The 17,539-nt window shown below is 37.9% G+C and overlaps 2 protein-coding genes across 19 annotated transcripts in view; one reads left to right on the top strand and one right to left on the bottom strand.

Moving 5' to 3' along the window:
• The window catches only part of EPB41L2 (erythrocyte membrane protein band 4.1 like 2), a 107,243-nt gene extending 99,461 nt beyond the window's left edge, over positions 1-7,782 (top strand). For all 18 annotated transcript variants that reach the window (XM_063151167.1, XM_063151168.1, XM_063151175.1 and 15 more), the window contains 2 exons: positions 2,422-2,560; positions 6,543-7,782. In XM_063151167.1, coding sequence (XP_063007237.1) covers positions 2,422-2,529 — 108 coding nt within the window. In that variant the 3' untranslated portion in view covers positions 2,530-2,560; positions 6,543-7,782. The remainder of the gene's footprint in view (positions 1-2,421; positions 2,561-6,542) is intronic.
• Positions 7,783-11,547: 3,765 nt separating this feature from the next.
• On the bottom strand, positions 11,548-15,990 carry SMLR1 (small leucine rich protein 1). Its single transcript, XM_063151166.1, has 2 exons — positions 15,741-15,990; positions 11,548-12,348 (listed from the first exon to the last, which is right to left on the bottom strand). Exons 1-2 carry the CDS (start codon positions 15,871-15,873, stop codon positions 12,194-12,196), a joined length of 288 nt encoding a protein of 95 aa, XP_063007236.1. The 5' UTR covers positions 15,874-15,990; the 3' UTR covers positions 11,548-12,193.
• Positions 15,991-17,539: the final 1,549 nt, after the last annotated feature.

Genomic DNA, 17,539 nt, shown 5'->3' with positions numbered 1-17,539 from the left:
ATAGTTTATTTTGCTATTAAGAAACCTTTTAAATATATGTGAAAGAAAAACAGCATTTGTAAATTTGCATCATAGATCATGTGAATGGGTTTTTGCTATTTTTAGAGGGATTACTTTTTTTGGAAAAGACCCAGTTTATTTAGTGCAGCTTTTGTACCGGGAGAAAAAACATTACTGAAATAATCTTATTTTGGTACACTGATCTGGATAGAGGGGAGTATCTAATGCATTGCTTCAGCAACATCTGAATGCAGCACTCATTTTGATTGAAAGCTTTGAAATACATTAGAACATTAACTGCTTGAATTTAAATATTAGGTTTTTGCCAATATTTGTAGAATTATGTGTAACAAAAGTAATTGTTGATCTGCTGTAATTGTCTGTACCTTTTATCTCCATCAGTACTAAAGCAGTATTTTACAATATATTAGTAACTAAGGTTAAGATCACCTTCTACGTGCCAAATTAATAAGGCTGAATTTGAGCACTACACAGGAAAATAATTGAGAAAAGTCAATTATCTAGTCTTTGTAGTGATGATTACACAGGGTTTTTTAATCTAAGAAACTATAGTAACAAAGGCAATCAACAATCATTGGTTAATGCAAATGGAAAAGCCTACCTTGCAGTGAAAATATTTCTAACTTCGTGAAGGCTTCTCAAATCAGCATAACAGTTTAACTTTTGAATTGTAATATAGTGAGAATTTTCAAGGAATTTATTTTCATATTTTTATTTGTGTACAGGAAGTGTATTTTGGCAAGCTGTATATCTTCTTGAAACTCATAATTAAACAACAGGGCTGCTTAGCATCAAGCGTGAATGGATCTCGTTTGCCTTGACACCCATTCAGTGCACTTCAAATGTCTGGAAAGGTCACAAAATGGCTGTAATATACCAGACAATTCTCAAAGCCCTTCTTTAATTTGTGATAAGTGAATAATGAAGTAAAGAATGAAATTATAAAAAAAGGAAGTACAAAATTCAGTTTTAATCACTGAAGTTTAAAACAGCAGTGAGCAGCTTTTAAGAGATTTAAGAAATAGCTACCACTTTTCTTAAGTGAATATGAAGCTTCTTAAATGCCCAAATGAAGTGCTGGATGTTTTTTATTTTGTCTATTAGCTCCCTATATTACTATAATAGTTTTCAACAGGAAAACAATATTTCAGTGTCAAGTTTTAGAATATGAATGTTTTTATTGTTATTTACCAGGTAGAGTCTTAGGATTTTTTAATTTTTTATGGTTTGATTGCTAATGAACAGCAAACATCAGTATTGTACCAACACACATTATGTCTCCTGTACATATTCCCTTAGTAGGATTTCAAATTCAGTGTCACATAATACTTAGGGTGCCTAATGCTCATGTTTTCAGTCTCTCTTCAGAGTTAGTTATATCTTCTCTCACTTAATACATGTAGCTAGCTCAGGAAATAATAGTCACTTTTCTAAATTATGATAAACCTTTTTGTTGCATTATATTTTTCTTGCTCCTTCTAGTATTTTGGGGGGGGGTTTAGTTGCATTTGGTACTAAGGTGAACAGGTAAACTGTTGCTTCTGAGTACCTTCCCGTGTCTTCTGGTTTTTTTTCTTGGGTTCAGTTCCATCAGTAATACAGCTCACTGAAGTAAGATGTGGGCAAGAAAGAGAAAGTCCCAGGTGCTGTTTCACCTGTGATGATTCAGAGTGTGCTCTTATGTGGTTGAATATGATGTAGAATGAAATATTACATTTCTGTTGGAAGGGACTTATGATGGTCATCTGATCCAACTGGGTATATTGGTACATCTCTTAAGTGATAAAATTTATTAAAGTGGGGAGGGATTATAAGCAACTGAATGATATTTGCATTCACACTTCCCTGAATTAGGCTAGAGAAATTCCTCTTAAACTAGTACAAGGAGAAAAGTGGGATTCTTGTGCTGAGAAATTTGTTATGATCTTATTCCAGAGTTTCAGTACCATGCTTAGTGTACACTCCAAAGTATCTTTCTGTTTTGTTCAGGAAACTGAAGGGCACTCTTGTTTTTCTGTACTATCTTAAACTCTTGTTAAGGGGTATTTTTTAAATACTTTGCAGAAATTCAAAAAGTTCTGGGATATAGAAATACTCTCTTTTTACCTAAGATGAGCTAAAAAATTACCTTAAAACTTTATGGTTATTTGGTTAGTTGTTACTTCCTGGAAATCTTGATAAATTTTTAATATGATGGGGTGTTTTTTTCTTTATTTTGGGTTTTCTGTTTTGGGAATTGGTTTGGTTTGGGGGTTGATTTCTTTACCTTTGATCTCAAGTTCAGGGATTTACAGTTCTGAAAAATTACAACCAAATTTTTCGAGGTACTCTCCCATTCTCTGGCCCCACGTGCATGTCCTCTTGGTGTTGTTAAGTTCCATGTTTCAAATACCTCTGCAGGCCCTGGCACAGGCAATCAAAGAAGCCAAAGAACAGCACCCTGACATGTCTGTGACGAGAGTGGTGGTGCACAAAGAAACTGAACTTGCTGAGGAAGATGAAGACTAAAATCAAAAATGCTCTTGAGCAAATACTTCAGGTAAGCTTATGCAGATAATTAACACAGGAAAATGTGGCATCAGTTTGCTGTTGCAGTCATGTCTTTGCAGCTGAAAAATATGGGGCATCTTTAAGATAGGGATTCCCAGAAGGGTGAGTTGAAACAGGTGCTAATAGAAGACTATTAGTATATGAATTTTTATCTTAGGTCTAATATGACATTAACTTCAGTTGCAAATGTTCCTAAAGACATCTCCCAGTTTTGTCACAGTACTCCCACAGCATTTTCTGCGATGTCTGGTCAGGTTGTTATAGTTTGTATTGAAGTGGGTTTGAGCTATTTCTGCAAAATATGAAGGATGTGTCACACTTTTCTGTTTACCTGCACAATTATAGTTCTTGCCTAACATCTTGCTTGTTTAGTGGGAAGACAGTGTAGTTTTCAGTAGTGAAAGGACACACTTGAACGTTTCAGTTTAGTCAGCTAATCCTTAATCCTAAACGCACTGAAATTTTTGGCCTTTTATCATTTTCCCAGGCAAGAAGGTAAATGTATTGGAAGCTCAAGTTTTAAAGCCTTTTATCAGTTGAAAAAGCTGTTGGAAGTCATGTTAGTTTGTTAGGCTCTCCTTTCTAGGTTGAGAGAAAAAAAAGGAAAAAACCACTCAATATTCTCCTTCATGTTCTCAGGTTCTCCTTCATGTATTCAATAGAAAGAACAGGATGAACACTGAATAAATCTGCTCTTGTGCTCATTATAGACTAAAGTCTTAAAGCTCTGTAACCATTTGAGGGTGTAAAGCTTCAGGTTTCCTGTGCTTGTGACGCTGTTGGTATGAAAGTCGAGCTTGAGATTTTTTCAAAATTGATGGTTTTGTTAATGGTAAATTCAGATTCAAGAAAAAGGTTTTGTTAATTGATAAATGGGTATATCAGTGGGAGAGATTTATAAAGAAATATAAAAACCAGTGGTTTAAACCTTCATTAGGAGACCTCTGATTTTTTACTGACCAGCCTCTGTATCTGGCTAGAAGAGCAGCAGTGTTATTGGAACATCTTAAGGAAAATTGTCTTAGTACATCTTTGAGCTTTTAATATGCACTTTGATCAATGTTGATGTAGGGGCCGACAAGGTAGAAGAAATACATTTTATATGTTATAAAGAAATGAGAGTAGTCATGATTCTTATCCCCCCCAGTTTAGTATTTTATACAATGGTGGTTGTGGCCCATGGACAAGAGACTTCTATGTCCTGTGCAGGCAGGCGTTCCTTTAATATTGAACAAAATTCTTTACCCAAGGAGAGTAGCCATTATAAATTTCAACGTGCAGCTGTAGCAGACTTGAGCACAGCCATGAAGTGCCAGGAATATATGAAAAATGAGACGCTGACTTGATTCCAAATTTGCTGTAAAATACTAGAGGGGAGAGTGTTTTTCACATAATCCTGATAATCTGTCGTGTTAAAAAGATCAAATTTATTGCTGTTCCTGAATTGCCTAAAAGCTGAAGATATAACTGTTGAGTATCACTTCTGGGATCCAGAAGAGAAAAGATTCAAGTATCAGTTGAGAGGATATGAAGTGCATCTATTGAATGCTGTTCCATGGAGCATGACTGTTGTCAAGGAATTGGACTCTTCCTGAGCTGTCTGATCACAGATGTGTATTTTCAGCTAAAAGACATAAAGCTTTAGTTTATTTAATGTACCTACAAGTGTTTCTTTTCTTAACAAGTGGGTAGTAGTAAGCGTGCCTGTGTGTGGATGTGGAAGGGGAGAGCTAATTCCCATTGCCAGATGTTGACAGGGATATATGGTCAGTTAAGAGACTGCCTGTGGTGGGGGAGTGTTGGGGCAAGAGCTTTTCACATCTGCTTGCAGAACTCTTGGGTCTCATCACTGTACACATAACCCTCCTGAGAGTTTGTCCTGAGCTCCTGCTGTGTGCAGTAGAGAGCAGCAATGTTGAGTGCCATGGAGAATATGGGGGTGAGAGTAGGATTGCCTGCCCTCTGCCTGCAGACAGGAAGTTTATCCAGCTTCTCTGTCAAAATGGTTCCAATTCCCTTCCTGACCTCGTACAGATTGTTCTAGAACTGCAATGTTTGTTTTGGTCATGTGTGTTCAGACACTATTTTCTGGCTAGTTTTTCCTCTGTGCTTCTCAGCATGTGAATTTACATAACTTTTCAGGATGTAAAACGTAGTAGAACTGAGTTTGGGCTGCCTCCAGAAAATTTCACATTTGGTCAGATTATTCTGTGTTTGAAAAAGAAATTAATATTTTTTTTCATAAATGTACAAACCAGGAGAAAACATGGGTCACGTTCTGAAGTGCTAGATGAGCACACACCTGGATATTCATGTGGTAGCATTAATACTTTTTAAAATTGTTTTCACATTAGATAATGCTAGAAACGAAAAATAACACTGGAGGTGGGGTTGCTTGTGAGGGAGAGCTGGGGAAAAGCACCAAAAATAAGAAACACTGCACAAATGTCTGTTTTTTCATTGTACCTTTATTTCAGCATTCAGTTGGGTTTGTTTCATGCCTTTGTTGCTTAGTGACACTGAAAATGGGTATAACATGTATGCTCCAGTTTGGGTTTAAAAGCACAGGGGAGGACGGGGAACTGTACTGAACTGTGAGATAGGGGGGGTTGATGAGTCCCCACATCACATAAATGTTCTAGAAGGCTTGGAAAAATGCTCATCAGTTTTGTGAGAGCTGTTTGCAGTAAGGAGAATGCCTGTGCTTTGGGTGATTTCATTGGTCCCTTGGTACACAGCAACATTAAACATGCACACTCAAACCACCCCTTGCATATTTTCAGCACTTCCATCACAGGATCTAAGGTAGAAAGATACACTGAGACAGCAGAACAGATGGTTTGGATTTGCAGGGTTTTACTAGTCTGTGTGCTACCATCACATTTTGCATTCATTATTAATCAGTGTGAATTTAAAGGTCTTGCAAGCAGGGATTGCCTCTTCTCTTACATGTGTGTAGAATGTGCCAGGTTCTTCATGCTACCTTAATCTTCAATCAGTGTTCAACACAATATATCCCATAGAAGTCATTACATCTTTTGAGAGGGGACTGGATCATGGGAGGAAAAAATTATTTTGGCAGGTTTGCACCACGTTTCTACATTAGTGACCAGCTGCAAAGTTGATTCTGTTCCTTCATCAAATATTTAACTACTTTGTAAAAATTTTATTCGGGGAAAAAAGCATTCAAAGAATTCCTTCCATTGTCTGAAGGGCTTTTTTTTTGCATTTTTGAAAAACATAGACCTTGTGGAATGGTTGTTTGCAAAGGACTGGAGTGTGTCAGTTGTTCTTGTCTGAGTTTGTCAATTGCTTTACAGGTTCCTGGTCTTCAATGCTTGTAAGAGAATAAAAGAGGACATTTCTCCATGCTGCTTTTGTGTCAGACCTGGAGACTTGTTTGACTGATGTCTTTCAGTTAAACTTTAAGAGGAAAATTTAGTCATCTAAACAAAAGAAAGCCCCCTGAAGTGCCTTGACTATCTGTCAAGAGCCTTTTGCTTTCCTGTGCTAAGGCAATGGAGTCATGCAATGAATTTTGCATAGTTGTTTCTGAGGCAGCGAAAGCTCTGATGACTACAGCAGAATTCTTGGTGTAGACTTGTTTTCTCTAATAGAAGTAAAATATACTGCATTCTGATTCTGAAGAATTACTGAATTGAACAAGTACCTTCCTTTTTTATGTTCTAGGTTGTGGATTAAAATTTTCAGTAAACTGTCAAGGGGTTGCAATTAAAATAACATGAGAATTTTGGGAAGATGACTACTTTGAAAAAGTGTAGTACTGTATGCCTAATGACTGAAGGGGATTTTGGTCAATGCAACATTTTTTTTTAATTAAATAACGTTCCCTTCTTGTAAAAAAAACCAAAGAACCCTGCATTGAGAAAGTTACTTTCTGATTCTGATGTGACACTGACATACTATCTTAGAACTGCTTATGTAACCTTCTATATCATTTTTTCTTCCAGAAATATAAATGTCACTGACCACGAAGAACTGTAGTCATTCCAAGTCATCATGACTCCACTGAATCCACCAGGCCTAGCAACAATGACCAGATGTTCACGACTTAAATGCCAATACCAAACTCCTTTTAACATCTTTGGTCTATATTCCCTTACAGTCTTTCTTGTTTATTTTTATAACCACTTCTTAACAATCTTAGAGTTTTGGTTTTTTTTAATGAAGTTCTAGAGGATATGATCTTCTTTTGCACAAATACTTGTATTTTTGAAACTGATTCTTAATTATATGAAAGTGAACAAAAGAAGTCTGGAAATCATTGTTCACTGGAGTAGGTGATAATTGTGCAGGAAGGAGGATCTTTACTAATTTAGATATAGTTTTTTCAGATATTTCAAGTGAAATCTCTTACTGGAGTAATTTACAGAATTTTTTTCAGATTATTCAGGTAAATATATGATATCACATAATGAAGTTTTTTATAAAAATAAAACATTTGCTAAAATTTGAAAAAATATATTTCTTTGGATAAATTTTATACTGGTATCTCTGTAACTCTTTCTTTTCCAAGGTTCTCCTCTCTGCGGAGCAGAGATGGTGTGGCAGTCTGTAGAGGAGAAGGAGTTGCAGACAGATTTCTTCTGACTGAGCACTGTGTTCTTTTTGCACTTTGGTGCCAATGCTCAACTTTTTGCAGACTTTTTGCTGTCTGCAGCATTCCAGATAAGGAAAGAAGGAAGAACAAAATATCTTTCTCTTTTTCCAACAAGAGATGATCTAGGCAGCTTAAAACCGTAGTGCTTTTTTTTTCTTACCGTGTCCCAATTTCAGTACTTCCATTGTTTGGATACATGTGTAGAATGCTCGCTTGCTATTAAACCTCACTGTGTCTCCATGTTAGAACTGACATTTCTGTTACAGAGAAGGTATATGTTTCACATGCTTTCCTCTAATGGTTAATGCAGGTTTTTAGGCTACTGAATAAAAGATGTAAGATGAACTCCACTCATGAAGTAGTACGAGAGTACCATCAGTTGAGACTGCCATGGCAAAAACCTGTTAATTATATTGGGGTTTATTTTTAATTTGTTCTTGCTGGGGGGTTGTTTGTTTGGGGTTTTTTTTTGCTGTTGACTCTGTGTATAGTTAAAATGCCAAATTAGATTTATAGTAGCTTAAAGTTGTATTAAGTGATATTTTGCTTTCTGTAATTCTGTTATAAAATAAAGTTGTTTATTCTCTGTATGGCTTTTGGCACTCAGACATAAGCTTGGAGGATATTTGAAGTGAGCAGATTACTTCTGAGAACTGCAATTTTAGAGGTCACAGAGCCTTAAAAACAGGGATTAGTGCAAGTGGTCTGCAGGGCTGCCAGAAGGGTGGCACAATTGCCTGGTTCTTAAATACCAGTGTTTTTTAAACATTTTCCAATAAACTCCTGATTTCTGTAGTTAAAAGAAGAATCTTCAGCTGCCTTAACAGAGGAGATTTGAACATCACACTGGAAGTTGAAATGCCCCCCAGTCCACAAGTGGTTCTACTGAGTTCATTGGGATAGGATCTACTGTGGTTTTCAGATAACAAAACAAACCATAAAACTTCTGACTACATTCTCCTTCACTCCTGAGCAGTGTATTTTTGGTGCTATTCTCAGTTTAGACGGCTGCCATCTGTCAGCAACGCTTGTGTGCCAGAAGTTCTCGTTGGCTTTGGCTCTGCGTCGTTTGGGTAACGTATGACAACAGTAACAGAGATGTTAATTTCTGTTCATGTACAGTCATTCTCAACTGCATCCACATTACCTGGGGAATTAGCAGGTAGCAGTCTTGCCTGCTTTCCTTCCAAACCAGAGATATTCTGCTTTTCAAAAAGGGGAAGAGAGCCCCATCCAGCTTGATAACACAGACACAATGCTGCGTGAGTAGGGAGGTTGTCAAAGAAGTGGCAAGTTTGGGATATGTAAATGTAGGTCAAAATGGACACACATGCATTTAGAAGGATGGCTCAGTGGATTTTTCCTACAAAAGTTTAAGAAAAAGCTATATAAAAATCTTTAAGGTATTTTTGATATGGTGTAGTATTAGTTGCAGATCTCATTTGGTGGGTGGACAGCACGTTGCTTGAATTCATTGATTTTGGATTGGTCTGATTAGTTAGATCAATATTGGTTTAATTGCACTTGTATTTAATCCTTAAAGCTGCAAATATAATATTCTTGAAACAATATTATTTTCACTGAGATATGTCTTTCTTCAAATACTAAATGAACCTTTTGTCAGTGAAAAATTAATAGTATTTTCAGGTCAGCATAGCTTGTGCATAGCTATCACTTGCATTGATTAAATATGTACTAATTAAACAGCCATTGTCATACAGGAAAACCTAAGCCCTAAGTGTGATCAGTCATAAAAATAGTCAAGGTTTACAGATTCAGGTTTTATGTAATTATTCAAATTATCTGGAATATTGTGCAATTCTCAAGTCTCATGGTTACCTTTTTATATATAATATACCTACAGCAAAAACTACAGCATGCAAAAAAAGAAATTGTTCTCAAGGCACTTCACAAACCAGCTTTATAATACATGAGCAATTTCAAATACAATTGCAGCAATTAATTCTGCTTAAATACTTTGAAAAGTGAGTCATGTGGGTCTTACAAAAAAGACTTAATACATCTTCATTTTTAAAAATGATAACCTCAGGGTTCATAATAAATGTTGGACTCATTCTACAGATTATTTCTCAGATAAAGCTTTTGTAAATGGCAGGTATGCAACTCCAATGAAAAACTTTAAACAAAAGGTTTATTGCTCAAAGCAATAAGGAACTATAGTACAAAGTGTTTCTTGAAGTATTCTTCTATTTGACAGTCCAGCTGAATAGCAACTTTTAATTGGGCCACAGAAGACATCAAACAGATGGAATAAAATATTGACTACACCTCTGGAAAATTTGAAACTTTTGATTTTCAGGCTGCTCAGTTGTCTGGGGCTTTCATACTGCACTTGAAAAAATATAGAGCAGTAATATTAATACAAATTACAAGCATTGGAAATGCTGTGATAATTCCTGTAGTGTTAAAATATTCTGTTTGGTTTGAGGCAAATCCTACCAGAGGTTTTGAAGGTAAGTCTATAGGAATGTCTCTGCTGGGCCAGGCTAAGTGACTAGCTCTCCCAGATCTCTGAGGCTACTGGTATTTGCCTTGGGGTGTGTGTAACTATGATTGCTATATTAGAAAGTAGCTCTTTCCCAAATATTCTTCCAGCCTCGAGCGATTTTCGAATACTTGCTGATGTATCAGTCTTTATCAGTATTTCTCTGCCTCTGGATTTTTAGCTAATTGCTTTTAAAAAATTTCCTCTGGCAGGCATTTTAACCCTTCTATGTGTCTGAAGGAAAAAAAGAACCAAAAGCACTTTTTGTGTCTTTTTAACCTGCCCGTGCTCTAGCATCCTTGGGCAGCATCACTGCAGACTTTGGAACAGACACCTATCAATCACTTTCTTCAGTCATTCCCCAGCCAAAAGTGCTTTCTCATTCTTTGTACTTTATCATCTCTCTCAGTACCTTTCCAGCTTAAATGCTGAGACCTGAAATTCTGCTCTGGGAAGTGAAAGGGGAGCAGTCACAGGCAGGAGGGTTTTAAACATGCTTCCTGGTTGTAGGTGGAGTAGAGTCTAACTTCACATTATTGCTAGAGACAGAAAGAGAGAGGACTCTTCAGTGACAGCAGTAATTGAAGATAAGTTATTTCCTTGCAATTACTCTCCATATATGTTTAGAGAGTGCTTGTACAGTTTATCTAGACAAAGATGTTGTTCTGTGGTGTTACTTAAATACGTATTTTCCCTTTTTGAAGGAGTTGTATGATGTGTTTTATGCTGGTAGCATGAAAACATATTTCTTGACACTTTTCAGTAAGGGAACTGAAAACAACAAGGCCTGAGAATTTTCAGTGCATGTTGCTAAGTCGTGAATGTCAGATCCTCCTACATGTTAGCAGTTACAGCTCAATAAGCAGTTCTGTCAAAGGCACAGAGTCTATGTACAGTATTGTCTTTGGTATCCATACCACTATTTTACAATGAAGTGCTGTTCAAGAGTGTTACCACTTCTTGACATTTCAAATCTCCCCATTCTCAGGCACACTGTGGAATTAACAAAATCAATTTTTATTCTGTATTTTTTACATGTGGTCCTGGCCAATCTTTTCTTGGGCAGTGAGAGAGGGAGTGTTTGGGATTCTGTCTGTTAGAATTCCTTTAGCATCTGATCAATATCCCAGATCACTGCTTTAAGAAGGCAGTGTTCTTCTTAAATATAGAAAGTAAATTCTTTGCAGCAGCTGTCTCAACTTCCTTGCAAAAGATTGTTTCCATTTCCAAATAATTGCCTCTTCACCTGTGCAATGTGTTCTGTGTTATTTGCACAGATATAAACCAGTGTGATGAATTATCTTTTTTAATTTGGGTAGTATTAAAATGGGGGAGAGTGTGTAAGGGTGCTTGCTGTTTAAATTCCTTTTTTCCCCACAGACTTTGATAAATTACAGTGTTTTTTTTAAACCTGTGGTCATGGTCCTATTAAGTATTTCTGTAAAATTATTCCAAGAAGTTCTTAAAAGTCTATGAGAACTGAAACTGTGCAAACCAAACATAATCTCAGAAAAGGCATTATCCACTCTCACGGGATGAGTAACGATAAATAGCTTTTTTGAAAGGTAATTGCAGACAGCAATCATTAGAAGACAGAGCTAGTAAACACTGAGGACGGTAATGACAGTCACTTCTCATTCCTTGCCAGTTTGGGTTTAAACTTGAGAGTCAGAATCAGAGAAGCTAACAGCCAGTAGTACTTGCAAACTGTTTGAGTAGCTTTGTTGTGGGCCATCAGCCACAGGCAATCTGAGATGCCCTTAAAACTGTGCATCTACAGCTACAGGGCAGCAGGAAGGAAGATTTTTTTTTTTTTAAATGCATGTGAATTTACACACAAAAAACATAATTCCATGCTTCTGCAGTTTATTTGCAAAAGTCATCCATTTGATTTGTCCTTAAAGGAGAGTAATAACTGTTTTACAGAATACTAACTAAATCTTTCCATGGTTTCAGAATTCAGCATTTTTGATCAGCAGAGAGAAATCCTTTTGTTTCCCGCTACTGTTACATTTTGCTTCCAAATTCTGTGGAAAGAACACTTTACAAAACCCACAGTCTTTCCTGAAGCGTACAAGCTAATAAATGTCACTTCCCCCTCAAAACCCTTTTCAATTTCCCAGATGTCAGTGCTTGATATCAGCTTGTTACTTATGCATCTCGATTTCATAAGGCTGCCTGCCTTGGATGTGCCAACTCAGCTCTCTCAGGAGCTCGTTATGTCCTTTCTCCTTGGTAGGCCAGGGAGGAGCTGGTGAGCAGGGCTCTGTCCCTGCCCCCAAATCCTGGGTCACACAAGGGAACCAAGGCAGTTCATTGCAGGAGGCCTCTGGTCTCTGCTGGGCTGCTCAAAGAGCCGCTTGCAAGAACTCTGGATGGCAGCAGCTGTTTGATTAGGATGGCACAGCACTGGCTTCTCCTCTCCAGTTTTGTTTTCATGTATGGTATTTATTTACAGCTGGTTATTGTTAAGCCTGCAGGGCTGAGTACTGGGTTTAAGCTTGCTTCCTGAGACGTGAAGCTCTCTTAAATGTCCTTGAGTTCTTGTATCTGTTCTCTTTTTCTCTGGATCTCCTGGGTTTCTTCCACTGGCCACGGTGATTCGTGAAGGCATTCCTAGAATCTTGTGCCATGGCAATTTCCTCCTCAACTGAAAAATAATCCAAACAACACAAAAATTCATAAGAATATGCTGATTTCTTATGGTGAGTTTTTATAAAGAAAAAAAGCTGGCCTATATTAATAAGAACTAATCTTGCTAAGGTGAAGGTGTCTAAATTGTACACTGTTATTAGTTGGTCCATGATCCTAGAGGAAAATCTTCTGATTGTGTCTGGGGCTGTTACTATGCCCAGTGAAGCACTAGCAGGAGCTATTGACATCAGCAGAAATGCTCTGTTTTCATTTGCCTCCACAGCTTTCAATCAGAATAAAACCCTTAAACAACAGCAAAGAGCATAGTTAGTTTACACTAGGAATTCATGTTCTGCTTTACACAACTGTGCTGTGAGAACCTTGATCTGGCCTGATGCTCCTGATGCTGCCTGTGGTACAGACAGAGCAGAAAAATGCTTGCTGCCCACATAACTGGACATCTTCAGAACATGACCATGCTGTTGGAGGTTTGGAGATTATTTGAAGAAGGATGGAGAAACAAAAAAAAAAAAAATTAAAACCCCGTAAAATACTTGTCATTGCTAATTTTGCAGAAGAAATGTGGGCTGTTTTTGTTAGATGATCTGGTTTTATTTATAAGGTATTTATATACTGATATATTTATGCAGAGCTTCTCTCTCGCTGCACAGAGAAAAATTAAATGCTTATTTAACAATGAATCAAGGCAGCCTTGATTTTAGTGATAAAAATTTCTCTCCTTTTTTCTTTTCTTTTCTTTTTAATTTTTTTTCAATAGAAGAGATCTAGGAAAATGGACAGCTGAAACCTGCAGAATTTCTGTTGTTTTGTAGGATAGATAGCATTTGAAGGAGTCTGTTCTCAGGCTTATCTATTTCTCTCACCTGATGGTCTTAAGCTAAAGCTGGCTCCACTTGCTTGTACAGGGAGAGCTGCTCAGGATGTTTTGTGTAAGTTGGCTGGAGGCCAAAACAGTAGGTTGGTTCTGACAGCTCAAGAAAAAGATCTTGGAGACAGAGCTGGGAATGCAATGCCTGAAGTATTACACAGACAGGAATTCATCTCACATCCTCTTGAGAATCCCAGCCAGAACACCTGTGATCTGCAAACCAAAGTGTCTCCTTTCCTGAGGCATTGAAAAGCCTGATGATTCCCTTCAAGCATCCTTCTTGGTTTTGAAAGAGAGAAGCACAGCAGCAATATTCCTTTGGCAAATTAGTCTGCCAACTACCTCATTCACCTCTCTCTTACACCCTTGATTACTAATCTCAGAAAATTTACAAAACCATTGCTTGCTTAAACTCATTACAAATCCAAGGCTAAATTTTCTGTGCTGTAAGAGAAGCAGAATTTAACATCTGGTGCTGTAGATTATTTACAGACCTGTAAATAATCTACAGAAAGTGTATCTAAGGAGGATATGAGTGCTGTGAAAAAAGGCAGGACAATCTGTTTCAGCAGTTGATCATGCATCACGAATGCAAATATCTGTGGGTGTTTTTCAGATGGGATCATCTGGCTTAATGAAAGTATTGTCTGAGCCCCAGCAAAATACCTGAAGTGATGGGATCAGTAGCCCACCTGCTTTTCCTGGCTTGCTTCATCCTAGCTGGAATAGAAAAGTGAGAGCATCACCAGGTAACAGGGAGTTCAGTAGCCGCTCAGCATTATTTCATAATAACTAATGTCTGACTTTATATGAGCACAAAGCTCATATAATTTACTGAAAGGGAAGATATTTTATCTGCTTTTATCTGAAGTCAAATGTAATAATGTCACTACCTTTCATTTCAACCACTTTCAAGTAAGAAAACTAATCTCCTGTTACTTAGCCTTCCTGTTTCCTCACAGATACTGAATTGCACAATGTTTTGGCATTGCGCTGTTTATTGTTGTTGTTTTATTAGCGTGTGAAAAACCACCAGCACCTTGCTCTAAGAATAATCTATAACCCAAGGCAGGGCTGGGTTAGTCATGTAGAGCAGGCTTCCCTTGCAGATTAATTCAGCATCTGAAAGCACATCTTGAACAGGAAATGTTCAAGTTTTAGCAGCCTGAAGATAGCTTGATGTCTGTGCTCGTATGCAAACACCTTTCCTCTGTTAAAGCCTGCCTGGAGACTTGCACAAAACAGGAAGTTTGTTTATTTTACATTTCTGGCTGTACATGACCTTTCTTATATTAAGGGACCAAATTTTCATGATAGAGTAAAATCTGAGTGCACAAATAACAGTGTTTGTCTTGTGAGATTTCTAAGTGTGATTTCTGTCCTGGCCTTGCACTGGTGGGTAAATCCTTCTCCTGCTGGGCTGGTGCACGCCAGGCCAGCCCGGTGAGAGGCCTCAGGAGATCTGCAGAGCCCTGTGGACAGCACTGGACTGTCTGCCCCAGCCTGCTCTGCCAGAGCTGAAGCCTGCAGTGGGAGAAGCATTGTGAAACATTGTCCCAGGCAGCGTTCTCACCAAGCTGCATCAAGAAGCATCTGCAGTTTACAGAGAAAATCTGGGCTGTCCTCTTAGCTCTCCTGACACTCCGTATGGATAAAACGATCAAAAGGCAGAGAATCTGAGGAACAAGATTAGGCCAGTGTCAGCAAGAGTGCTTTCAAAGAGCTGCAGGAAAGAATGGTTGAGGCCTCGGGTTTGAATGTGCCCCAAGGCTGGCTTTGGCAGCTGGAACCCTAAAGCAAGAGCATGTGTGGATCCGCTGCTGCAGCTGGGACCCGAATCTGGAGGGCATGAAGATCATCCCATCGAGACTGGATGGTCTGAGGTACAGGATGCTCCTGTCTAAAAGAAACTCCCTACACTTGGGCCCAGTGAGCGGCCTTAATTTTCAGTACACAGATGTGTTACAATCACTGCACATTTGCATGGGGATCGAGGTTTGGTTTTGTTTTACTCAGAAGATGGATCTTTGAAGTGAGTTTAAGCTGATTTAAAAATAGAAAAGGCAACATGGCAAATGTCCTCTTAGGTACAAAGTAAGAGCAAATACATACTTTTGAAAGAACACAGACACATACTGAAAGCCCAATTACTTATAGGGTGTAACTGCTGCTACCTGTCTCACTGAAGACTTGCACAGTGTAAGCACAGAAGAAAATTATCTGTACTTTAATTGCCTTTTTTGTTGTTCTGGTTGCCCCTTCTATAGTGTAAAACAGTAAAATATCCTATAGTATAGTATAGTATATAAAACTATGGCATTTTAAATGAGGGTCAATTCAAGTTGTAAACAAATACTTTGTGTTTTTCAAACACGAAATGGTCTAAAATACAGTACAACTTTATAAAATTGTTTCTGATCATAGTTGTCTTCAGTTTAGTTAATGGTACAAGCCTAAGTTGCCTGTTGAATGAGAAGGTTTGTCTCCCTCCCAGTCTTTGTCCCCAAGTCCTGACTCACCTTCTCTTAGTTTGATCCTGAAGTAGACAATTAGCAGCAGCAGGAGCAAAGTCACGGGCATAAAGATCCCAGCAAAGAGAACAGGACCAGGCAGCTCCCTCACAAACACTGACAGTATGTAACCCACACTCATTTTCCTCTCTGGAAACCGTGCCAAGCCAGATCCTTAAGGTCTCCAAGTCTAGACCTTATTTATTCTGCTTTCTTCCTTTTTCCCCTGATGGACATTCTGCCCTTTGCTCAGGCCACTATCTCTTTTTGGACTTTGGTTTGTTTGTCTAGGTCTGTGATCCCACAAGTACTGGAGTTCACTCACAAAGTTACTCAACAATAAAGTTGCAAAGTGTGTGCTGAAGTAATGCAGGGCTTTGAAACCTTTGGATGTTGGGCTGGGCAGGGCTCAATATGTGAGGCTACTCCTGCCTTTGGAGCAGTGTGGGTTCTGTCATCTGCTAACACTGTACAGGCCATTCTGAATAATAAGCACCTTCTTCCTAGATATATTATTAATTTTACAGTAGATCTCAAATTCTCACTCAGGGTGAGGACCCTGTTGTACATTCCACACAGGCACATGTGGTCTCAGCTCTGAAGAGTTTTCGGACCAAACCATTGAGGCAAGAAGCTGTGGTGATGTGGTGCCAACAGCATTCTTTCCGAAGAGCAGCTGTGGAAGTGAAGTTGAAAATGTATGTGAAGTTGAAAATGTATGATTTTAGTGAAGTTGAAAATGTATGATTTTGGGGGCAGAGGTGTGCCAGAGAATTCAAGAACCTTTTAAATGTTCAAGTAGTTCTGTTTTTCCCATCCGGTCACCAGGCTATGGCAAAACTCTGCCTTACATGCATTGATCTTCTTAATCAAATTTTTAAAAATGATTAGTTATTTTATAGCTCTCTACACCTTCAGATTTGCAACCATATTGTAAGCAGTTCTGTCCAAGCATCCCGAAAGACTGTACAAGGTTTGCTTCACTTATTGGGTAGGTGGGTAGGCTGAAACCAAGGGGAAATGCAGCAGATTTTTAGACTTTCAAGAGAAAGAGGTATTTCTGTGTTCACCTTGTTTTCTTCACGTATTGTTTTCAAGAGGCAAAAAAACTCACCTAAAAACATTTGAAGTTTTTTGAACAGTAAGATATTTGAGGTCCTGTCTTTTTAAGAAGTTATGGATAATATAATGTTTATAGGTGAATTCCTTGTTTTGTTAATTACCTGCTGTTGTAACTGATAAAAGAGCAAATGGAGAGCATCTTATTTCTTGCTTATCCTTGTTCAGCTTCAGCTTTGTTGTATCTTATTCTGCCTTTTTCTACAAGATGTTTGACCTCATTCGTAAAGTGCTTAATGAACTACTGATGAAAAGCATGGTTTAAAAGCCAGATGGTGAAGATACTAATATTGTTATAGGCCCATCTGTTGCCAGATAATTCCTTTCTTGAATAGATACCTGTCAGCTGTGATCAATAAATTCCTTAGACTTTTTTCCTTTGTGCATGAAAAGTTAATTCCCTTTTTTTTTTTTTTAGACGATTGTGATTGTTGTTGTTCAGGTTTGCAAAACAGTTGCAGTATTTGATGAACACTCTTCTGGCACATTTTTTAAAATTCATTCCTAACTGTGTTGTTATTATATAAAAATATGAAGAGTAGTTAGAAAGCTTGGTCTTTGAGAGTGAAGTCTGTGACTGAATTCTGAGCACTGTGATATTACAAAATGAGCCCAGGGATACTTCTCTTTGATATGCCTGGTATGGATCATAATGACATTTATGGGCACTAAATACCTGCATACAAGGG

Source organism: Melospiza melodia, chromosome 3 (genome assembly GCF_035770615.1).
Source record: "Melospiza melodia melodia isolate bMelMel2 chromosome 3, bMelMel2.pri, whole genome shotgun sequence".
Classification (NCBI taxonomy): Eukaryota; Metazoa; Chordata; class Aves; order Passeriformes; family Passerellidae; genus Melospiza; species Melospiza melodia.
Note: the sequence above shows the minus strand (reverse complement) of the source record. Positions and strands in the feature narration are given on the sequence as shown.